Source organism: Morone saxatilis, unplaced genomic scaffold (genome assembly GCF_004916995.1).
Source record: "Morone saxatilis isolate NCDOM2014 unplaced genomic scaffold, NCSU_SB_2.0 Contig2, whole genome shotgun sequence".
Lineage (NCBI taxonomy): Eukaryota > Metazoa > Chordata > Actinopteri > Moronidae > Morone > Morone saxatilis.
Genome location: NW_023339762.1, coordinates 22,028,672 through 22,054,040, shown reverse-complemented (window position 1 = coordinate 22,054,040; position 25,369 = coordinate 22,028,672). Strand labels below are relative to the sequence as shown.

Sequence of the window (25,369 nt, the reverse complement as noted above, 5' to 3'; positions counted from 1 at the left end):
TGCGTGTGCGTGTGCGTGTGCGCTTACATGTAAAGGCATACAATACAAACGTGTTTGTGTTCCCTGATTGTAGCCAGTCACATTCAGAACAAGTGAATGAGAGGTGGAAAATGAAGGAGGATAAGGATGATGAGGTGCTGTAGTCTGGTTGTCCTGGCAACCAGACATGTCATTTACTGAACCCATCCAGGCCCTTCAGGTCAGCCAGGATTTTATAGTGGATGGTCTCTAACGCAGCGGGCTTAGTCATCATAGCCATGAGCCAGGAGGAGGATACCAGAGAACATCACATATTTAATACACATATAAAGTCCATTCGGTGTTGGATTGCCTGAATTGGAAAGGCAATCATCAAAGCTTTGGCAAGTAAAATTAAGATGTTTGCAATGTCATGTGACATTACTCAGCTTGAAAGCCTAATTGTGGTCATTAAAACTTCCTCAGGCTTCCACACTCAATTAGATTATCCCTGTGTAATGACTTGCTGACATTATGAGAGCCACATATGATACCACTTCAGATCTATTAAGATACAGCCATAAATCAAAAGATCAGCACACACATTTTAAGAGAGGAAGCACCGAATTAAATCCTGTGATTATTCTTCATCTGTAATTTATAACAGCATTTTCAGAATATGTTTGACTGGACATGCGGTAGCAAATAAAAGGCTTGAAAATCAGGGTTGCTTAAAATAGTTCTAACCTTGGGTTTCACTTCTCTGTTAGGTTAAATGACACTGTGCTGCTGGGCAATCACCACATGGAGCATGACGGGTTTTCAGACAAATCTGAGCGCGAGGCTCATGATGACTGGGACACTACTGCCAATGAGATTGGTGGAAGGCTAACAGAGGAGAGCGACATGGACCAATCAGACGAGCTGTCCCCCGGGCCACAGGCCACAGCCTATGTAGAGCAGAGCACAGAGGAAATGGCTGAGGTGAGGTGCTGAGTTGTTACAGCATTAATGTGGAGAGATCTACCTTGTTTTGTTGGAGTTACAGTTTCTTCACAGCAGTTTTATGTTTGAAACGACAGCAAGAAAATGTAAATACATCTTCACTGTTTTGAAGTATTCTATTGTGTTCTTAAATTCTTATATGCTCTCTCATACTCTCTCCTAACCTCACTCATGTGCTCTCATGTCTGTGTGTTACTTAAGGTTGGGGAGGCGTCCCAGGTGGAAACTGTATCAGAGGAGAACAAGGGTCTGATTTGGGGCCTGCTGAAGCAGCTGCGGCCAGGCATGGACCTGTCCAAGGTGGTGCTACCCACCTTCATCCTGGAGCCACGCTCTTTCCTGGACAAGCTTTCTGACTATTACTACCACGCGGATCTGCTATCACAGTCAGTAACTTAAAGTCACTATACTCTGTATTATATCTGTATGCTTTTCTGGTCATAACTGTGTCTTAATTTCACCATCTTTCCTGCCACAGAGCTGCACTGGAGGAGAGTGCATACGGTCGGATCAAGCAGGTGTTGAGATGGTACTTGTCTGGCTTCTACAAGAAGCCTAAGGTAAGATTTGTTTACCACTATACCACATGGCTCATTGTTATCATACAAATAAAGGACAACACCCGTTTTTGGATAAAGATAAATGATATGTAGGCTGCTGTACTGTATTCACATCTCTTCAAAGGGCAAGTTAAAGCATACAGTTAATCAGCAAAACTAAATAACAATAGACTTCTGTTTCAAATAAATTATTTTTTTTACATTAAATACAGTAAACATAACCAGTAACCAGAGAATTCAGCTGTTTTATGATTGCCAAAGCTTGCAGCTGAATAAAAGCTCTGTTAGTGAGCATTCCTCCGTGTTTTTCAGTCTCCCTCTCACACACACACACACACACACACTCCTTTCAGTCTCTTAGAAGCAGTTGTTTTGCAGGAACTGGAAGATTTTCTCCGAGTGTTAGCATTTTTCAGACATTTTGTTTTTGGGTTTCACCATCCTCTGACACGACGTTCTGTGACACTGTATCTCTGGCCGCTTGACAAATGACTCCATGTCCTGGATCTGTTTGTGCAGTAGAAACGTCAGGAGACACTTCCCACCTCTCGTTAGGAATTGATTTCAACAGTGGCAGCAAAACTGCCAACAGTGGCAGCAGATAAAGCCTGTAGATTAAACTGGGCTTATTCAGCATTTTTCTAGCTGACCTAGGAGGAGACTCACTGGAAATGGATGGCAAGAAACATTATAACTTATCATTATTAAAACATCTCCAGGACTGCCTGCCTGCAGTGTTGTGCATTAGTGGTAATGTGCTCCATGCTGATGCTTATTATCGGTGACTTAACTTTTTAAATCTCATTGGTGAGGCCAGTTTGACTTAGTGATCATCTGCAATGTATTTGGTCCTCAGCACCAGTTATTGGTTAAGTGTTAAGAAACTGTAATCTTACCCAAGTGTGACAAAAAAACATCAAACTATTTCCACACTCGACTTTTTCAAGGTCCAGTGTGTAACATGTATGCAGGGCATACTGGCAGAAATTGGAATATAACATTCATAGGGTATTGTTTTTCATTAGTGTATAATGACCTGAAAATATATATCCTAAAAAATAATTGTTTTTGTTACCTTAGAATGAGCTGTTTTTATATTTATTGTCATATTGAACCACTCTTTTTTACACTCATCCTTTGAGAGATAAAATGTGTTTGTGTTAGAAGATGATGCTAGTTGATACTAGATGAAGGTCATACTAACACTGTTGTGTGTGTTTGCACATTCCAGGGTCTGAAGAAGCCTTACAACCCAATCCTGGGGGAAACATTTCGCTGCTGCTGGCTTCATCCTCAAACCAACAGCTGCACTTTCTACATAGCTGAACAGGTTAAACCAGACTGATAAAATGTGTGAATGCATGATTGGACACGATTCATTCCTTGTGTGAGATATTTTGCACAATTTGGCCAACAAGCAGGGCACACACCTGTGAAATTCAGCAAGTGTAAAATGAATATGCGCCAGAGGGTATCTGACACCTCTTTTTCTCTCTCAGCTGCTCAAATGTCTCTCTCTCTTTCCTCTGCCAGGTGTCCCACCATCCGCCCATCTCTGCCTTTTATGTCTGCAATAGGAAGGATGGTTTTTCTATCAGTGGGAGCATCCTGGCCAAGTCCAAGTTCTATGGTACACAGCATACTACAATGTGTAATCAGCATACACCTATACACACACATTTAAAGTCAGTCACCATTTTGATCCCTTCGTGCATGCATGTGGAGATTCCCACTCTTGCTTCGAGGCACCAGGGATGGCTGTCAGTACACGCTTTCTAAGGGGGGAATCTACAAGGAAAATTGAACCCTGTCCCTTTCTGTTGTAGGTAACTCTCTGTCAGCTATTCTGGATGGCAAAGCCAGGCTGCTGTTTATAAGCAGGGGTGAGGAGTATGTCATCACCATGCCCTACGCTCACTGCAAAGGTAACCTAGATCTACAGTAAATGCTAATGACCATCACCACTAATCAATCTGTCCATGTCCTTGTTGCTATGTTAACATTGGCAGTGGGTTTCCATAATCTGCTTAATACTGCGTCATCTGTTTGGTTAAAAAAAAACTATTGTGTAGACTATTGTTTACTACCATATGTTTAAACACTCTGTGAGGAGATAAAAGGTCATTTTTGGTGTTGATCTCCCACTTAATGCTGCCAATTTTCTTAATTAAAAGTTGAAAAGTCAACATCACTGTCCCCTTAAATACTGTTGGATCTATTTGCTAGTTAAATACATGGTTAGACTAGTGGTTTAGATTATACTAATCCATTGTATGTCAGTAAATAAAACCACGAACACACACTGTGACAGGCATGAACTACACTATATATTACAGAAAGGACTGGATTGGATGATCTTCAGTTTTCCAAGCCACCCGACGGTGTCTAGGGTGCAGATAGGATATTGTGAGTGAGTGAATGACTGAATGAATGAATGCATGAGGTTCATTGTGGACCTATGAGCATCTAAAAAGACCTCTGGCACTTTTCATCAATTAGAAGAAGTCCTGTGAAATTGTCAGCAATTTAGGATTTTAAAAGCGTAGTTCAGTTTAAGAGGTGGAATTCACAAGAATACTCTGCTAATGGAGCAATTCAAGTTCTTACACAACAACTGAACATGTATATTTCGTTGTTCCTGCCTCACCCAACTGACCTTGTCTGTCTGTCGCCAAGCTCCTCAGTTTAACAACCACTGCTCTAGGTTAACACACAAACCCATCTACCATGGATACAATGAATCTGTCTACTGTGACAAATCATTTGTGGGCCGTAACTTTAGCAGCCGTCTGTAGTAGCCAATATGTCTAAGCTACTGTAAATCAAATAGTGCTCTGCTCTGAACATGAAATCTCACGTGGCAGTCGGCCAAAAATTTGAGATGGATGATGGGTGGAATCTTAAGTCAGGTCGGATTTCTGTTTATTCTCCGAGTGTACAAGGGTATGTTGTAAATTATGGTTTATCTTGTCTCAGTCCAGTCAAAGAATGCGCTTACTAAGAGTGCCTAGATCATAAATTATATCCCTGGCCAGACATGAACACGGGTCTGATTTATCACTGGATTTTCTGCAGGATTTTGTTGTTCTTCTCATCTACATTGTGGTCATTGATTTGCTGTTGATCTGATGCTGTAATACTGTGCCTGTGCCTCCTGTAGGTATCCTGTACGGCACTATGACACTAGAGCTGGGTGGGAAGGTTACCATTGAGTGTGAGAAAACCAAATGTTTCACAGAGCTGGAGTTCAAACTCAAGGTATATTTTTACACATTAGTAATGTTTGTAAATGTACGTTGACTAGTTATTTTACATTATAATAGTTGCTTGACTATTCAGCAATGAATACATTTCATTCTGAGATATCAGCAGTTTTAGTAAAAGTGTTCACTTTGTTCACTGCAGCCTTTCCTTGGAGGCGCCTGCTCTGTAAATCAGATCAGCGGGAAGATCTCAGTGGGAGACGAGCTGCTGGCCACCGTTGATGGACACTGGGTGAGAGCTTTTATCTCTCTGTCTCTGCCTGCCGCATCAATCTTCCTCTTAAGTTCATCCCTTAGCATCCCTCTCCACCACTTCAACTCAGTATTCAGTCGTTTTCTTTAGTAATTAGAGGCAGAATTTGGTCATTAGAGGTTCAGGAGCAGCAGGGCAAGAAGGAGATAAGGTAATTGAGAGGTCTGTATGATGAATCGGCTTTGATCGATGGGACTGAACATTTTGTTGCCTTTCTGTTGCGTTCAGGACAGTGAGGTGTTCATTCACGAGAAACGTTCGGGACAGCAGGAGACGTTGTGGAACCCGAGCCCAGACATTCGTGGCAGCCGCCTCAAGAGACAAGTGGTCCAAATAGACCAGCAGGGAGAGTTTGAGTCTGAAAGGTAAAACAGATGTGCTTATCTCCTAACTTAATTCATATCTCAATCACTGTGTTCATTTGAAATAAACAGGATTAAAGATCTTTCTTACAGCATACATTTTGCAGGTAAAATACAGTTGTAAATAATAACATTAATGTCATGCATTTAGGTGTGTCAGTATGTGAGCAAACATGTGCAATACCAGGGCTCTGGGACTGACGCCTAAATGAAATGCACCCATTATTGATGTTGTTAGCTACAACTGTGCTGGATGAAATGTCTGCTGTGAGAAAGCTCTCTAATCCTAACCCTGCTGACTTCAATAACACGCGTACAATATGTCTGCCTCATGCTCATTTAATTATAATGTTCTCCGGACAGACTGTGGCAGCATGTGACCAGTGCCATCATGGATCGGGACCAGCTGCGGGCCACCCAGGAGAAGTTTGTGCTGGAGGAAGCTCAGCGGAGAGAGGCCAGGGAGAGAGGAGACAAAGCCTGGACCTCACGACTTTTCCATCAGGACCCCGTCACATCCGAGTGGACCTACAGGCACATGGAGTATGAACACACCGTAACACTGAGCACATAAAACACAGGAAATGATACACGATGTCAGTGTAACAAGGATTGAGCTGTAGAGGAAGGACATGTTCAGATTTATTCTCTATACTCTTTGTCTTCTCTTATTATCATAAAAGCCCTTCTAGGGACAGGTGTTGCAAATTAGCACACGCTATAAACACTATGCATCAGATAACTGTTTTCAGCCTGTCTACGTTTACTGTATCTGTCCCTACCAAATAAGCCATAAACAAACAAACAAACAACATGGCATCCCTAGCTGAATATATTGTCTGTTGTTTTGCAGCACGCAGCCGTGGGACCCCGAGCGCTGTCTGGTTCAGTTTGAGAAGGACGGAGTGATTCAGACGCACGAGAAAAGCCAGAGGCAACACAACGGACTCTCCTACAGCCACAGCTGGGCCAGCCAGCAAAAGGTTAGCCAGACCAATTTGACCACAAGCTGCACTGCTTGTGGTCAAGCCAGACTCCGAAATCACTGACAGGCATGATCAGCACCTTTCTTTCTTACTTGTTATCCGCTGCAGTGATGCCCAGACAGCTAAAACCTGTCTTTATTCAGCTGTTGCATCAGCCAGCAGCTCACAGGCAATTTGTCTGCAGTGAATAACTTACAGTGAGACTCTTCTGCCTCCTCTCAGGCTGAGTTGAATGGGAAACGCAGGAAGGCCAGCAGCCAGCCGTCCAGCTGCAGCCAGAACACCGAGAGCAGCAGCACCACACCAGAGCCCACACACGAGTCCTCGGACAATGAAGGTGAGGCACGCACACACACGCACACACACACACTCACACACACACACTCACTCTCACACACACGCACACACAAAATCCTAATTTAATGCTCTCATCTGCCATGTGCCTAGGGTTCTCCAACCAGTGTGCACGGTGCAATAAAGAGGTGAAGGACATTGCCATGATGGAGGCCTCCATCACATCAATACAGAAGACACAGCAGGACATCCAGAGGTGAAAATAACACACGTTTGCACACAGTGGAAGACTTTTTTACACTTGATTCAAAAGCAGCATTAGAAACACATTCATATCCACAATAGGATGAATACAAAATGAGGTCGGTACATTTGTAAAAATGTTATTGAGTAGTTCACGAGTTTCCTTTGTAAGAGGGTTGTTCTGCACTGATTTATGTTTTTTATTGTGATTAACACAGAGCATTGTTAAACACTTTGTTCACCCTGACCCTTCTCTCTCCCTGTAGGAACCTGGTGGCTCTCAGTCGTCAGTTGACTCGTCAGAGGGCGACAGACGAAGGCGTGTCGTTAACAGGCCGTCACTGTCTCATCCTCTGCGTTCTGCTCCTCTCACAGCTCCTCCTCAACTACGTCTTCACCTGAGCACGCTCCACGGGGGAGGAGTTTCCCTCCTCCGGCACTGATCTGGCATCAGAGCCCTCCAAAAAAAGCACAGACACTAATCAGCAGATGAGGGCAGAGACCTCAGATCAGTCTTAGGAGGGCAACTTTGTCCCTTTTTGTTTCCTCTAGGAAGGGAGGAGCACAGACATTATAGCAATAAACACAGCCACAGCCACCGCCTGTCAGTCATCTGCAGAGAGGAACGGCACCCCCTAGTGTAGCCAGACTGAAACAGCACCGGCACCCACGCACTTTGGACAGGAAAGGAGGGATGAAAGACAAGCACGGCTAAAAAAAGAATTTTGAATAAAAAATATAAAAATGTATGATGAATGATTTTACAAAAAGAAATGACAGAGAGGATGTTTCACCATTCCTTAGTGTCTTTTTATATTGCCCTGCAATACCGTCTATCTGTTAGTGTGCCTGTATGTGTGTTGTTCGTACCTACAGTACACAGTAGGCCCTATGGGCGCAGGCAGATCACCGCTTGGACTCCTACTACACTTCCACTCCAGATTTTTGGGCCTTAACGCTAAAGCCAAAAAGAAGAAGAGAAACACAACATATAAAAACGAAGAAGGAATATCTTCCAACAGTGCAATTCTGTGTGTTTTGTATTGATGTACGCTCAATTACACTCTGTCTCATCTTTTAATGATGATGATTTTACCAAAACAGTATTTATAATCCGAAAGGACAAAGAGTACTTGTTTACAGGGAGCACTCTGTGTGTTTGTAGTGACACGTAGGAAGGAAGGATAATGGGGACGAGGCAGGGCAGAGAGCCAAACAGAGTGTCTTTGTATTTGTGTGCCTGTAGTGCTGTAACAGAAGGGATAATAGCATAGCACTGCTTAGGTCTAGACCATGACACTAGTGTGTACAATCAGTTACATAGAGAGGCAGCGTGTAGAGGAAGGGACAGAGGGAACAAGTGGGGGGAAGAAAAACAAGAAAGATTCTCTGGCCTAATAGAAGTGGTTTGTGTGTGCATCTTGGTCCACACCACGTTCAAGTGACTGTTTTAAGATGTAAACACTTAATCAATTGTTTTGTTGTTTTTTTTCTTTTAATCAATTTGTATATATTTGTCTGGATGTGTCTTTGTTTCAAAAAGAGATTTCAGAATGTATTTATTGGGTGATTAACCTTGACTTTCCTAATCTAATTCAGCTTGGAGGACGGAGACCAGGGGTGACAATCGCTCTCCCAGGGTTGTGTGGGTTTGTCACATTTTCTGTATATATATGTATGTGTGTGTGTGTGTTTGTGTGTGTGCGTGAGGGAGCACATGTGTGCAAGTAAGCCATTATGGTTGTGCTATACAAAGCCAGATCTGTGATCTTGGCTTTTACTGGTTTTTAACCCTTGCATTTCAGTCTCCATTGCCAGTACTGATCTACCCAATGGGAGAGACTCAGCGAGCACAAAGAAGGAAGTCGACTCTTTGAATGCTTTTATTTACACCTTAATTTGTTTATTCGTTTCATTATTTTTCTGTTTTCTATTCTACTGCCATGTTGTGGAGATTCTACATGCCAGATATTTTCATCATATGGAACGAAACTACACAGAACATGTTGCCCAATGTTTTCATTCATACCTGTTGCATACTGTAGCACTACAGTAAAACCTTTTAACCCTGCCACTGCCTTTAACTCTCATTAATGTCTTTATAATAGAAGGTTGTATCCACTGGGGTTTTAAAACAACGAGAAATACTTCACTTACTACTAATACTACATACTAACTTTTCACAGAAGAAAATCATTCCCCCTGTTGTCAATTGTTCTCCACTAGAGGGAGGTGTTGATGTGGGTAAAGTAAAGTCTCTGAACTGGTGCTGTTAACCAAAGAATATATCACATTTATTCAGTGATTTCCCTTTTACTTTAACTAACCATAAGCAGAAGTCAAGTTGAGAAATCTTCCAGGTGCTGGGCACAAAGGAAAGAAAATGTCAGAGTAGACTAAACAACAGGCCAACCACAGGTGTCAGTCTTTCCATAAGTACAATACAGATTCCTTACAGTAGCCGACACATACGACTTAACAACGTGGGTGGCAACATTTCTGTGCAAACTGCATGAGAATTGAGATGAGTGGTTGACACAGTAACTGCAGAGCCCTCTCCCAGCACGGAGAGTTGAACCTGAGCAGGTGAAAATCTCTTGGTAGACGCCACACGGATCAACATCTTTGCCACACACACGGATTTAAGCCCCAGTGAGGGTAACTGGATTGTGTTTAGGAGCCTCCCCCACAACGCAGGAGGCCTCTAGAGTGACTGATGTTCGAGCACTATGAACATACAATGTCTGTGTTTGGTAACTCTGTTTTAAGTAGAAGTAAAAGTATTGCATTGGTGAATTTAAAGATGAGCCTATTTCTTTAAAAGCAATTCAAAGTTACCAAGGTATTTTTTGAAGAAAAGAGCAGCATACATATAACAGAATTTAAAATGGATTGAGTAAAAAATAACAAAATAATGCTCAGAAATCTTAATTATATAGTCCAATATCACAATTTTTTCTCTAAGGGCTTTATAATCTGTAAAGCATGACACCCTCTATATTTGGAGCCTTGATTTGGACAAGAAGAACCCAAGAAGCAGACCTTAACAGAGAAAATAGTCGGTTTAATTTCTGCTTCCTGGCTTAACCATATATATATATAATAATATATATATATATATATACCATATAGCTGTTTGTGATGCTTAATGGGAAGCTAACAGCATTTGTAGTTGTCTCAACTATGGAAGTAAGCCTCATTTATTCTTTTTTGTTTCACTCAAGTACAAGCACACAAAAAAGTCTTATAGACATACATTATATATATATTATAAGTTGTCAAGTACAGTAACTGGTTATTTCCAGCCACTTCCTGAGACAGTACATACTGCTGGAACATATGATAAATATAATCAAAAGTGAACTGTTACAATTTGACAACCTGTCACTTCCTCTTGCTGCTTTGTGGCGTGATGTGAATGATGGCTGCGGGGAATCTCGTTCCCATCCAGTTTACAGAGAAAGCCTTTGAAGTGTGATGAGGTGAATTCCCGGCATATTGAAGTGGCAGATCTATCCAAACAGAGATTAATCTGCAGAAGTGGAATGTGTCTGTGGTTGAGTGCTCACTGTAGCTACCTGGAGCCTTAATCTGAGCTGAACTCTTCTGTCACTGAAGCAGTATTGTACCAGGGGTTATAATGATAATCTAGTTATTTAACGTGCCCTGCAGCGATGCCACACTGTACTGTATGTTTTGTCGCCATGGAAGCAAATGCATGAGTTGAAAAATGGCTTCCATGTATGCTCTGACTCTGCTCTGACCTTTTCTCCACCTCCACAGTGTCAGAGTGCAGGTTTAGCATTATACGAAGATCTGGAGTCCTGCTCAAAGACACCAAAGCGGGGCAGATATTCGCTTATGTCATGGGTGACCTACCTATGCATCTAAACCAGTAAATCCACATTTTTACCATCTCTTACTCAAATCTTGTCACCGTCGCCAGAAGAGGAGGAGCTTGTGAGGTGAACAGGGTGAGGAATGGGACTGAAGCAGCAGAGTGGGCAGATTGGTAGCAGAGTAAAGATCAAGGGGTAATCTCCTCCCCCACGGCTAGTTTCTATTCTCCAGTTAGCGGGATGTTTGAGTGGGTGCACACTGGACCATTGTATCGTCTGACTGTATGTGTGGGGCTGACGGAAGGAGCAACAGTCCAAATTAGGCCAGAGGAGTGTTTATTTTCCAGGGAGTAAGAGCTCCATCAAATTAGGTTCCTCTCAATGTGTGTGACTCGGTTTGTAACAGTTTCCCCGCTCTGGATCCCTCTTTGTCTGTCTCCGTGTGTGTTGGTGTGTGTTTACTTCTCCTGGCACTAGATGAGCGAGTGGTGTAAACTGCTCTCTGGTCACATACCCACACGCTGCCAGCATCAACAAACACACACAGAGGGGAACATTCGAACAACACTGATTCAGAAGGAAGTGCAGGAATATGACCTCAGACACAAGATTCATTATTCAGTCCTTGTTTCTTTTCTCTAACTTCAGTCAGAATTTTTCTCGTATGTCCTGGAAAAAAGTTGTTAAAAATTTAAAGATCCCCTCCAGACATGTATTAATTTCTCAAGCTGGACACAAGTCAATTCTCAGTGTTTGTCCACTTGTGGCTTCAAGTTTCTACATCACACTTGTGTAAGTTCAATATTGGACCAGAAAAGACTTCCGGACTACTTGTGATGTCACAAATCATGCTCGTAGGCCCCGCCCCTTAAAATCAGATTTTCAATGAGCACACAGAAAGTTTCTACTTTCATCAGATGAATGTGAAAACTTATTGTTTAAAGGAAAAATCCACTTTCTTGCTTTAAAAAAAAAAAAACAGGTGGCTAGCCCGGCTCTGTAACTAATTCCGCCTGCCAGCACCTTTAAAAGCTCCATAATTAACATGTTATATTGTATTTATGTAATCTGTACAAAATTACATATTATAGTTTCACAGGAGGTTATGTGTGTGGAGGCTTATATAGCGTTCTCGGTCTCCCCAGTTATTGTGCCTGGCCGAGTGCCAGGCTGTTTGCATGCAGACCTGGTGGAGACACAAGAGTGGTATTAATATTTCCATCCAACTTGGCAAAAAAGTGAATGTACGTATTTCCCAAAATGTTGCACTATTCCCCTAAAGGTATGCTAACAGGAAATGGATTTTATTTTTAATTTTATTTTTAAAAGGATTATATTATGAAATATAAATGATTATTTTTTCAAAAATGGACATACTTCTCATGTTTCTTACTCTCAGAAATCAGTTTGAGTTGCTGTTTTATTTTAGGTTTTATTCCTCCACCTTTCATTGAGCCATACTTGTACATTATACTTGTACATTATAATACAATACAAATGTATAGTCTTTTTCTTCTCTCTCCTATGATCCATAGCCTCCACACCCTCTCCTCTGTGTTTTCTCCCCAGGTAAGTGAGTGAGAGGCCAGCTGCACCGAGGCGTGTCGTGTCCTGCTTGTTTTGGCTGAAGGGCAGCAGGAGTCAGGTCGGATGTTTGCTCTGTGGGTTGCCGCTCTGTTGCAGTTCAGGCCCTTCCCGAATAGGCAAGAGGGAGGCAGAGACAGAGGACTTGTCTGGACTTGCCTTTCAGAGAGCTGAGGATAAGATGGAGAACAGAGGGAGGGAGTCTGGCAGTCTGGTGCAGCCTGAGGCTAATGTGTGTCATGTGTCTATTTCTTTATCTCTGCTGCACGAGATTGGATGCTGTCAGGTTACACTTAGTGAGCGACTGCACTTAAAGTACTGCTGCTGTACTTGAGTGTTTCTCTTTTATGCTACTTTTGAAAAAAAAAAAAAGTCTCCACTTACATGCTTGTTCCTGAGGTTTTGCCTCTAAAAAAAAATACCTGCTGCTAACGGAGACCAGCAGCAGGTATTTTTTTCCAGATGCCATGGAACAAACTTTCCTTTTTTTCTGAGCACTTTTTGGATTTCTAATAAATGTTGGTGTTAAAGTTGAACTTAACAGCTCAATCTTCACTCAAGGTCCACTTTCTTTCTTGCTGGAGCTTCGAACCCTATTACAAGATGATAGTGGTGGTGATGGTCTTTATACTGTACTTTATATTTGTACTCCACAAGTATTGTACTGTTGACTCTCAACAGCTTCATGTACTAGATACCTTGCAGATATATATATATTTATTTTTTTACATGTATAAGACGAAATTATGTTTTATTTATTTATTTATTTATTTATTTATTTATTTATTTATTTATATTTTCTCCAGTACATGGGGTGCCAGCTCTGGGGCAGTTTTCTAGGGCAGTTTTCTGGGGCAAGTTTCAGGTCTCCATAACTTCACAACAATGTTAACGAACTCGTTTTACAACTCTTGAAGGGCACTGAATGCTTACTGAGACCAAAGCCGAGGCCGAGGCCTATTATTAATGCTTAGGCCAGATTTTTAAAAACTAAAGCCAGACGTGTGGCAATAAAAATAGCTCCGCTGCCACTGAATGTGTGAACTGGTGAATAAGAGGCACTCACAGCAAATGCCATTTATTAACCATTTTCCTGGGCCAAAATGTGAAACATGGATAAATTTGTCCAAGTCAGGTCTCAAACTTGGTGTTACATTTGTATTTTCAACTGAAACATTGAATGTTGGACTTATAATATAATATAAACTTATATAATAAAAACGTTTTTTTACTGTATGGTATTACTACGTTTGCTCAATATTCTGAATACTTCTTCCACCACTGTACTTAGAGCTTAAAGAAACAAGAAACCCTTGCTTTTAAACTTTTTATTCCTCTAATAAGGGTTTTTTAAGTCCTTACAGTTGCTTTTGATTTGATTATAATCTTCTCTAATCTAAACTGTTTGGGTTGACTTCAAAACTTCGACTCATTACACATGGCCTTAGATGATTTAAGAGATGAATCATTAGATTCCACATGAAAAGGAAACTTCTGTAAAGCGAGTACCGATTTGTTAGGGCTGCTGTGGCAATGCCCTTCCTGTCTGTTGCCGTGCCAACCACCCATAGCATGTGATGTAACTGCAAGGATGCGGGGTGGTCTTCTTGTGCAGACAGGTAGACATAACCTGTTAAAACACAGACGGGAGGATTCGGGGAGGATCTTCTCCTCTTACCTCTCAGGCAGGTTAACATTTCCATCCGCCGTTGAGGTTAAAAATGTCAAAGCAGTGAGGTGTGATAATGAACAGTCTCTCACTAAGTTCTAATGTAAGAAAAACACTACTAACCAGCAATTTTTAAACTCTCAAATACAGTTATTACCAGTAAGTGTAACGCTTTGGTTAGTTGCCATGGCAGTGGAACTGCCCGCCTGTTGGGTTTCCATGTAGAGCTGCTGCTCATGTCGAGTCTTGTCCCTGGAGCACTCAGCCCGTCCCACGGTTTAACGAGACAAATGCACACTCTCTCAGACGCGATTTATCACTACACACCCATCACCACCTCTCCACAACTTGAAATCTCCTTGGAAAAAAAATAGGCCATCAAACCCTGCCTGTCCAAACACAAAAAGAGAGTGTATATTACTCTGAGAAGAGAGGGGAATCTATCATTATCACTTCTCTGAAACATTTATGAACTGCGGTGTCACCAGAGGACCGACCTTTGACCTATACAGCATGTGTGCAATCCTGCAGCCGCATGAGGATGTATGGAATCTAAATATAGTTGTGCATGTTGTGTAGTGCCAAGATTATGTTTGTGTATGATCCTGTGCCTTTCTATGTCTTGTTTACATACGTTAAAAGCTTCTGTTGACTGATCTCAGCTTCCTGTATGCTTCTTACTGTTTTATCCTCTCAGCACTGGTTGGTTACTGTAGGTCAGAGAAGTCAGATTGTTCTGATCAGTGCTCTGATTAGCTTGCTTTCACTTCTGTTCTGTTCTGTTCTGTTCTGTTCTGTTCTCTTCTGTTCTGTTCTCTTCTCTTCTCTTCTCTCATTTCCATCCTTGAGTCAAACAGTTGCTCATGATCTAATAAACGAGAGAGTGAAAGCTGTGACATGAGGTCACAGCTGGTGTGTGTGTTTGAAATCCTATACAGACGTCATACTTGCTACCAGGATCATTGTCGGCATTAACACAGAGATGTGACACCAGGGAGTTTGTCGCCAGCAGGTTGTTGTTTTTTTCAAACAAACACACTCCTGTCAACGCAAAATAAAGTATATGGCACATGATACATTTTCAAAAGGAGTAATAAATATGTCTATCTACCGATCTATTAAAATAAACAGTCCCTGTGAATTCTGCCATTTTAGCAATTTTGTCCAATCACTGCAACTTTTCTGCAAATTTGATCAATCACTGTAGTTTCCTGCACAAAAACGTTAAGTCTTAAGTCACCAAATTTACTTGGTTCTTTCTAGTTGTGAAGACGCAGACCATGCAGACATGTGTGATGCAAAGATCATATATTTAACCTGTCCTAATAATGCAATTTTATTCTTCCAGGAACAAGTTGCCTTCAGTTTTTAAAGAACTATACAAAAAAAAATCACAGTTATATTTCCAATTTTCACTTTCTCCCACAATTCTATTGCAATTTTTGAGCTTCTCGAAAATCAGACATTTAAGGCTGCAAGAATCTTAAAAAAAGAGCCTTAAATCCTGTAAGGGACTTGCTTGACTAACTAGAATTTCTTCGGGAGTTTAGAGAAAAAATGGATCTGTGTTCAGCCATACACACACAGACATACAAGCCTCAGTTTCACAGTGTGTATACCAGCTCACTATGGAAAGATAATAAATTGCATTTGCACTTACACAAAGTACAGACAAGTACACACTGTACATGCACCCTTCAGATTTTCTACAGTAGAAGCCTTTGTTGCAGGGGCCGCATCCTCTGCGTCGAGATCCTGACCCTAGTTAGAGAGACAAGAAGTGTGCGTGTTAAAATGTGTATGTGTATGCGCACTGTACGTGGCCTGCCCACTCAGCTCCTCCATCCATAGGCCCAGATTCCAGTGGACCTCCCTGCTCGGGGGTTTGGAGGGGGTGTTGAGGTTGGAGAGCCGGCTTTGAAGGAGGCTCCAGTGACTCATTACCCAACAATCCACCCACCCTTCGTGTCCTCTACGCCCTCCAAACATCTCCATCCTCGCCCCAGCCCCTGCCCCTTGTCCTCTGGCACAGATACCCGACACACACACACTCGCCGATCGTTGACTGAAGAAAAGAGATTCTGTTTCAGTAGAACAGGGATTTGTGTGGACCGAACCACAGTAAAAGACTCCTCTGTGTTTGTGTGTGAGTGTGTGTGTGTAGACAACTGTTGTGTGTGTGTTTTGACATGCATACATGTGCAGCCACTAGCTCATCTAATATTCCTCATTTAAACAGCATGTGGAATGAGTTTTTTTATCTGACAAGATCTCAGTTTTCCTATTTAATGTTCTAACCTTTCACGTATAAACCTGACATCCCGGCATCTCCATCTCTCCTGCTGGAATCATTTCTTCATGTTTCCTTGGGGGTTGTGTAAACCTACACCACAAACCCCTGTTCCCACAGCTCGCACTGGTCATACCCCCACCTTTAACTGGTGTGAACACACATCTGTGTACCTCGTGGGGACAAAACCAGACATCTGCGCCGATGTTTTAGCAATTGTTCCAGGAGATCTGTATGTTTTTACCATACTGCTGGGTGCCTGTATACAGTGTGTTCATTAAAGATGACATCCATAGGAGATGACATCATTTGTTCTTCCTGTCTGGGGCACAAAGAACAAAATTAAATTTTCAAATACATACTGATTCACAAAAGATTAGAATAAATTACCTCTGCTTTCACAGGAAAAAGGTTTCCAATAAACTTAAATACATTAGGGTTTGAAATGAGTATGAAATGTAATTTGAAACTCCTGGGTCACAGTCTGGGTGCAGTGTTCAAATGTATTCAATGTGAATTGTAAAACAGGGTGGAGAACAAAAGGAGTCAGTGAGGCCGCTGTGCATTGTATGGGAGCAGAATGTCACATTTTGTTATATACAGTCCTTTCAAAGCTCTTTTGCAAATGGTCCTTGCACACATTTCTACTCTCAAGTCAAAACTAAAATCAGCTTTTAAGTTGTGAAGGAAGAAAAAAGTTGTAGGTTTTCTTAACTTAATGCTAAACTAAAAGCGTCGATAAACACCACTGCTCAGGATGTCAATGCTGTTACTTTTTGCATTTTAATTCCACAACAATGTGTTGTAAGGATAAAAAAGATTAAGGAACTTTTTCATGGATGAGGTCCCAGATTTGTAAAGATATAACAGGTCCATGTAGTCTGTGTAAATTATGTGTTTACATTGTTGGAGTGCGCTCGTGCTGCATTTTAAGTGTGCTGTCTAATTTTATTAACGTTGACCTCCAATACACCCGTAGCCTATTTGGCAAAAGGTTGCCACTGTGCTCAGTCTCGGGGCAGTTCGTGGACAGAGAGGGCCATTGTGAGTTCCCCTCCTTCTTGGGAAAGACCCTTGAGCCATGACAAACAGGATTTCCTCTTATTTCAGGCTTCAGTCTTCCCATGTCCTTCTTCTATAGGGGATTTATAAAGCAGCTACTTACAACTCTGCAATGTCACATAAACTCAGCTCCAGGCATCTGTCGCGTGACTGACAAGTTTGAGCTTTTAATTAGAATTAGAAATTCCATCTATATTTTAGCTTCTTAAACATGTAACAGACGTTTTTCACTGCAGACATTTTGACTTGTCAAGCACAGACATAATTATTGACAAGTGATGGATCTGTTCCAGTTCAAGGTTCCTCATATTTAACATGCTGACTAATCTGAGCCATCATTAAGGTAACCAGTTCCACCTGTGCCTTTCCCGCTGTGACACACCACAGCGTCTGCTGTGAAAAAGGCTGACAAGATGCTCAACTATTAAACTCAACCACAAAGCAAAATAGAAATGTCTTTATTTGGACTGTGCAAGGGTAGCATGGAAATTATAAAGTGATTACCAGCTGGATTTTGCAATGTATTACAATCAGTGGGAGGATGCAGTGTTGATGTACTTAATGTTAATCTGATGATCAGAAGCCACAGTTTGCAGCTATGTATCCACTTAGCAACCAAAGCCACACCCTACATTTCTTACATGCAGATATTGACACTGGACAAGTTAAAAATCAAGCAGAAAATTTAAACCTGCTCAAATCGATATATCCATAGTGGTTCAAATACCTCAGTGTAATGTGAAAGAGGCCGCTCATAGTGATGGACCCACAGAGAATTATCACTCAGTCTCCCTCAGCTCTATCAACTATCTTACCGTCTTTCAGCTAATTGTTTCGGTTTTACAGCCCACAGCTTCATTGTCTCACTGTTATCATTCTTTTTTAACTGTGTCGTGCAGCTCTGTTCAGCAAAATATTACTCATAAATCTTACTGGACCCTACCTGCCAAGCACTGAACAGACACAAACTTAGCAACTAGTGAACATTGTGGTTTAGCTGCTAAAAGCCAAATATTTCTCGAGTTGGTGGAGATTAAAAGCAGATCTAAAATGCATTTAGAAGCCAGAAACATGACTCTAAATGAATGATAATGTTCCATATGAATGTGTAGCTATAGGTAATTGCTGCTTACAATAGCAATTTCAGTATCGTGTTTTCAGCCTGTGTTGCCTCTAAGTCATCAAAAAATCAATATGCGGGTGTAACGTTCAGTTATAAAAGACCATAATGCATTTGCTATTGCTGTGTACAACACTTATTCTATTTTTTTATTTCTTATTATATCTTGTGTTTTTTCTGTTCTATTTTTTATTTAATGTGTACCTTTCTTATCTGGAGCTGCTGTAGCAACTGACTTTCCCCAGTGTGGGAAAAATAAAGTCTTTTTCATCTTATCTTATCTTATCTTATCTTATCTTATCTTATCTTATCTTATCTTATATTTCTACCAAAATACTACTGGTAGCACTAGTAGCCATACTGCTATAACCACAACCATTCTACTTATATCAAACTAAAACTACAGTTTATTACAGATTGGATTTTATTCAGCGCCGACCATTAGTTCTATTATTTTATCATCCTACTCCTCAACCCAACCATAGCTGATGGAACTGATGGCCAGAGCAAACTTTTCCTTTCATACGAAGAAAAAGGAGCAAGAAAAAAACAAATGGAACTTTTGTGTATTTCTCTGTTTCCTTTGTTTCGAGCCTCCTGCCCTTGATCCAGCCATCCATCTGTCCATTCATAGATCAACCCACACAAGCGCCCAGTTCCTGAGTGGCTGCTGAGAGATCACATCACCTCAGTGAAGGTATGCAGACTCGGAAACACAAGCCTACGCCCTGCTCATCGGTGTTTAAACACCCTCTGCTGTGACTTTGAACAATACACCCCTGCTGCGTCCTGCTATGATTGATAGAGACATTTGTTGTTGGGTCAATACCACACTGCTGAAGTGATCAGGGAGCTGGAGCTAAGTAGCGAAACAATACATAAGATCTGGGACTGCAGGAATGCATTGTGTGAGAACCTGTACTCTTATAAAGGGACTTTCCAGTTTCCCCGGCCTGCTCCTTGTGGTCCTATAACACTGAAAAAAAGACATTTTCAGGCAAAAGGCCTTAATTTCCCTCGTTGTACAGAGCTGCACTGACATCTAGTCAATATTTTAAGATTCTAAATAATTTTTTAAAATTAATAAATCATTACTTTGAGATGCTAAGTCATTATTTTGAGAATGTTTCTCATTATAATGACTTACAGGATCTTTTTTTACAATCTCTCTCTCTCATCTTCTCTCAGCATATTATGCTAAACATAAAATGTCACAATATATGATCGTGGATAAGATACAGATATGCTTCTGATGAATGAGTCACAGTGTTTGGAGCCAAACAGACTGTAGAAATTGCTCTCATGAAGGTTTATCTTTCTTCATAATGGTTTCTTTGCTCACGTCTAATCATTTCTTAAAAGTACAGACGGAGTGAAAGATCGATTGAAAATCATCTAGCAGACTGTTTGCGCAGGGTGCAGTATCCCTGTTGAATTACCCGTTGATTGGATCGTAGCTGGTATGTTGGCTTTGGTGTGGCACTGGGGAATTCCTGCATCCATTTTCTTCCTCTTAGCAAACTCTTCTTCTCTGACTTGTAATATTCTCTGTGCTGGAATCTGTCCTCCCTTCCCTTTATATGCTCATTTATCTTTCTTTATCTTTCAGTCTCTTTTCCTCTTGTGTAATATCTACAGTGAAGTAATTTCCTCTCGCCCTCATAATGGCTCTGGACCCGGGGTCATAATTACAGGTTATTACAGCCATTCATTCAGCCAGTCAGGCAAAGTTGATCATGTTGCCGCCTTATTTGCCGTACCGACACTCTGATGTAACTTACTGTAACTCGTTGCTGCTGTGGAGTTATCAAGTGGCACCTTGAAGAAATCACATGGCTGTCACACAGTGCACTAACCAGCACTTTGCCCTCAGATTTCCTGCTGAGTTTCTGTCTCTTCTTTCTTTTTTAATTTATTCAGCCACTACAACTTGGCTTCTGCCAACTACCTATTTTCTTGTTTTGTTCTTTTTCCGTTCATCCCAAAAAGACACCAGCATGTGTGAGAAATGTAAAAGCTTCAACAAATGAGGTACTATTGATTGTATCAGGGTTGTACTATATATAATGAACATATAATCTGAAGGAAATTGGGAAAAATTGTCTTTAATCAAAACCTTTCTTCAGACATTGTACTACCAGACTTGATTGAAACTTCACACACACACACAGTCTTTAAAGATGGTCAAAACAGACATTTTCTAATGTAAAAAATGGACTTTACGTTCTGTGTAATGTTTTACATTAGACTTCCAGGCTGGGAAAATGTAATGTTATTATAATCTGTTCTTGGTCATCTCTTCACACACCCACTCAGGCAGGTGCTGGTAACTCAACACCCCTCAGGAGCCCAGTTACAGTAGACTGTGATCAGTCTCCTGAATCCCAGCTGCTCTGCTCCACTGCTCACAGTCCCATCATCCACTGTGATCCACATCTCTGACAAGTTAAAGGATTGATTCACCTAAATTAAATCCAGCCACACAGATAGTTTTGGTCTTATTTTTACAGGTTTTGAGAATTCTTCCTCCTTCCCAACAAAATATGACACATATATATACATATATTAGCAAACGTGAGTGTGCTAAGATGGAAAACTAAGACGGTGAACATTTTAAACATACCTTTAACTCAAATCAAAGCTGTTTGTCAGCACAGCTTCACAACAGTTGCAAGGCTGTAGACTCTTTGTTTGGGATTTTATTGCCTTTTTTAATGGATAGTTACAGCTGAAGAGTGACAGGAAGTCATGACACGTAGCAAAGGGCCACAGGTCGGGCTCGATGCCTGGGATGCTGCAGCAAGGACTCAGCCTTGGTACATCTAGTGTTAGCTCTACCAGGTGAGCTATCCATGCGCCCCACTCTAGACTCTTAATCAAGATTGTTCAAATGTCTTTTTATGGAAAACCAAAATTACATGTGTGACTAGATGCTACTAGAAGTAGTTGAGAAATATAACAGAACTTACGTTAAAGCTACTTTTCTATCTATACACTGTTCATTTTAAGTCTTTAGGGCAGGTACAAGGGGAGTCACAAGTAGCAAATTGGAATTTTATTTCAAAACTGTGTCACTAGTGTTTTCCATAAATCCATTATATTATTGATTGTTCTGGCAACGTACAATGTCAAAACTTGAATGTTTTTCCTTTCAAAGCTGAAGTCCTCAAGTCCTTACTTAAAGGTCCAGTGTGTAACATTTCAACAAGAAAGGAATCATTATGGTTTTGTTACTTTAACATGAGGCTTTTATATCTATAGACGCTGCGGGTCCTCTTCCATGGAGTCCGCCAGCTTGAACTGTGGCTCTAGATAGGGGTGTTCACCTTTCTCGGCCACCGTAGTTTCTCCTTAGTGCTTGAAAGGGGAGGGTGAAATGAGGATCTGCAACTAATCTAAGTCGAGTCGAGGTCTAAAGTTTTAAGTCTGTTCTTTCTGATATTAATCTTTGCGTTGCCTTTCTCAGGCCATAGAGTTCACATGGAGCTCCCTAGTCCTCGGCCGTCCGCCCCCTTGCTGCCTTGTAGACATTCCTGACAGCGTCTCCTCTCTCTGTCTGAGGCTTCTCTCCGGACAGCTGGGTCTTAAGCAACATGATCCCTGCTCAGCAGCGCAGGCCCTGCCGACACTTTGTGTGTATATATACAGCGAGTGTGTGTGGCTGTGTATATCCAATACACACGCATGTCTTAGATATGAGAGGTGCCACATTCATACAATTCTCATTGAAAAACAGGCCCACAAAGAGAGAGACTATATCTATATTTGGGAAAATATTGGCTTACTCTGACATACGTTGAGTTTGTTGGTTGTTGTACTTGTTGTTGACTTTTTTTTCTATATTTACGGAGTAGCGGATGTGGTCTGGACATAGAAAGCTATTAGGTTGCACCAAGGGGATGTCCCACAAACAGAAAACGTGGAGTCAACACTCTCACACTGTTTTGGTGTCGTAATCTCCAAAAAAGTGTCCCTGAGTCCCATGATTCCTGACAAGGAGTTTTTAAAATCAAGTTAGGTGTAGATATTGTGAGTGGGCAGATAGGCCTGAAGATGTTGGTCTGGGGAGTTCATTCCTGGTGACTCAGAAGATAGAAATTGACGTCTAATAAAAAAAACAAAAACACTGGTGTCATGGCTACAGATGATCAGGAGAATGACGCCTTTGTGGATAAGATAGGGTGGGGGGAATTTGTCCAGTTTGTCCGCAGACCAGATCTGGGAATCAGATGACCTTTACTTGCATGATGGGAAACAGCAGTGAACCATTGGGAGCTGGACTCTGGCCAGGCACTTTTATAATTGTTCCTCTTTTGCAGCCCACTTTTGATTCTCCAGAACTTCTATTTACCGTAGAAACCTGGTGACACTACATTACCTAAGCTATGGCCTGAGGGTGTGTGTCTGTCTCTGTATTTACTAAAGTATGTGCTCAGGTATGCACTCACCTGAGCCATGCGTCAGAAAGGGAAATGCCAAGAGAAGTTATCTCCAGTAAGAGAAGCCAGTGAATAGCGCTTCTCTGAGATAATCCCATTCCTATGGTCTAAAAAAACTAAATAGAAGGCATAGCTCATCAGAAAGATTCATGACACAGATCTTGGAGGTTGTTAGTAATCTCCTGAGGCTTTGCCTAACATCCTGGTAGTCTCTGCTGTTTGGGTTTTTGGAGGTTTTTATTTACACGAAGCACGAGTGTTGTGTCCTGCTGTCGTCAGATTGGACTCTGACGGGAAGAGCGAGCGAGGAAATGACACAGCAGGTTAAAATGAAACAAAGGTGCAAGTTCCTACATAGTAGTGGCTTACAGGAAACAGAGTGATACTCTCATTCAGCGAGCCATGACGCATACCTGAGCGAACCCGTAAATTGTGCTGCGGGTGTTAATATCTCATCAAGCTGTGCTACCAAACCTTAAAGCGCTATTACTTTTTGAAATGCCCAGACAAGCTCTTTATGAGTTGTGAGGACACACAAATAAGATTTTATTAAAAACAGACCTGTCATCACGGTCTGAATCACAACTTGCCTATATTTAGACTCTGAACCTCCCATCTATGAAATTGAGAGCCTTTCATTTTCCAGTCTAGAAAAAGATGATTCCACCATGGTTAGATCTTTATTTCTTTCATCCCTTTGCCACAAAGTATCAACCATATTTAACAAAATAAGGGTCTGCTTGTTAGCCTTTTCAAAGCTTTTCTCAAGCCAGGTTTTTTAATAAATAATAAGATTTCAAATACCACCAAAACCAAAACCAAAAGATATTTATGACTAGACTAAATTTGTCATTTTGGTTGTTTTCATTTTATTAATTTAACTGTTCAGTTTTTGTTTGCTGATTATCTACCTAAATCCTTCTCCACATTTGAATAGAATATAAATCTGGTTGCGGAAATACTAAATCCCATCTTTATATTTTAAATGTTTTGTCTAAAAACAATCAAATGTAATGATATTTAGTCTAACAAATATAAGTTTAATTAAATTAAAACCAAAAGTGTACAATTTATGTGTAACTAATGAATGGAAACTACACCCTTAACCCTCCAATTCTCTATACTACTCTATACTGAAGACACAACCTGACACAGGCTGAAAGAAAGAAATCACAAAAACATTTAAAAAAATGTCTACTTTTAATCTTAACTCTGACTTTTCCAAACACGATTTGCTCGACAAAAAATAATCTGACATTTCTCCTCTTATATTTATTCAATCTCTCTCCGTACCGTACAGTGCTTTGATCGACTTAGTCATTTTTCATGTTGAGGAAAGTGAAGAGGACAATATTTATATTTATATGTGCATAGAGATATTCTAGAGTAATGCGGTCCGTATCTCCAGATGACGAAATGGGAGTGAGACATGTTCCTTCTGGCCTTCACCTCACAACACCCCACTCAGCTGTTACTCCATACACACTGCATCAGCTTGTCAGCACCACATCTCCTGTTTACAATAAATGCCTCTGAATCAGACTTTTTGTCCTGCTCGGTTAAAAATCTGAAGATTAATTGAAGATGTGTGAAGGCGTCTTGGCGCTTGTTTCACATCCTCTCTATTTGTTGCATTTATCTTTATCCTCAAGAATGTAACAATGCAGTCACTATTGCACAGCCATCCACATAATGACGGCCTATGGAGCGAGCGGTGACGCTGAGGCTACAAGTATCCTCTCAGTGTGTGTGAGTGCTGCGTCAGAGGATGTTTACACAGCCTGGAATCAGAGAGGAAGACCCAGTGTGTGTCCTTCTGTTGGTGTTGTGTGTATGTTGTAAAGACGACAGCCTTACATTTTGTGGGTAGATGTACATGACGTCTTTTATCAGCCACTGAAAACACTGTGAGAATGATGTAAAATGCATTTCACAAGTTGCTTAAACAACACTTTTCTGCATCAGATTGTTTAGAAAAGAGCAGCACAATCTGAATGACAAAACCCCCCATGTGGCCCTTGGCTCGGGGCCCAAAAGGTGTGTATGTGTGTGTGAGATTAAAGTGGTGCCAATTTGTGAAGCAGTATTTTTAGAAAGGAGGCCCGTCCGCTCCGGTAATACTCCTCAGATCAGTCTAACCCTTTGATGCGTTCATTGTAGTGTGATCCTACTTCAAAGCTGCACACAGGGATGGGACGGGACGGGAGGGGGTGTGAATACACTATACACTTCATTACTGCGCCCCCCGAAATTCGGCTTTCTGTCACCTCTGACCTCTGGGCATTTGTGCTCATAACACACTTCCACTCCAGAGGATCCACGACCGGAGGTATTTATGTGCAGGAGGCCTCAGGGCAGAGAGGATGTGTTTGTTTTTTTGTGTCCACAGAGTTTTCTTGTTCCACTGTTTTAGCTCCAACACTGTGGATCAAACTCCCCCTC

The 25,369-nt window shown here is 41.3% G+C and overlaps 1 protein-coding gene across 1 annotated transcript in view; it reads left to right on the top strand.

Annotated features, from left to right (window-relative positions):
* osbpl5 (oxysterol binding protein-like 5) overlaps window positions 1–8,995 on the top strand; it is a gene marked incomplete at its 5' end in the record, with an annotated part of 47,667 nt that extends 38,672 nt beyond the window's left edge. Inside the window, 15 exon segments of the mRNA XM_035664931.1 lie at window positions 36–139; window positions 699–942; window positions 1,165–1,349; window positions 1,442–1,523; window positions 2,755–2,853; window positions 3,057–3,153; window positions 3,350–3,448; window positions 4,684–4,781; window positions 4,929–5,018; window positions 5,268–5,404; window positions 5,765–5,944; window positions 6,255–6,384; window positions 6,610–6,724; window positions 6,835–6,937; window positions 7,191–8,995. Of these exon segments, the coding sequence (XP_035520824.1) occupies window positions 36–139; window positions 699–942; window positions 1,165–1,349; window positions 1,442–1,523; window positions 2,755–2,853; window positions 3,057–3,153; window positions 3,350–3,448; window positions 4,684–4,781; window positions 4,929–5,018; window positions 5,268–5,404; window positions 5,765–5,944; window positions 6,255–6,384; window positions 6,610–6,724; window positions 6,835–6,937; window positions 7,191–7,326 (1,899 nt within the window). The 3' untranslated portion in view covers window positions 7,327–8,995.
* Window positions 8,996–25,369: the final 16,374 nt, after the last annotated feature.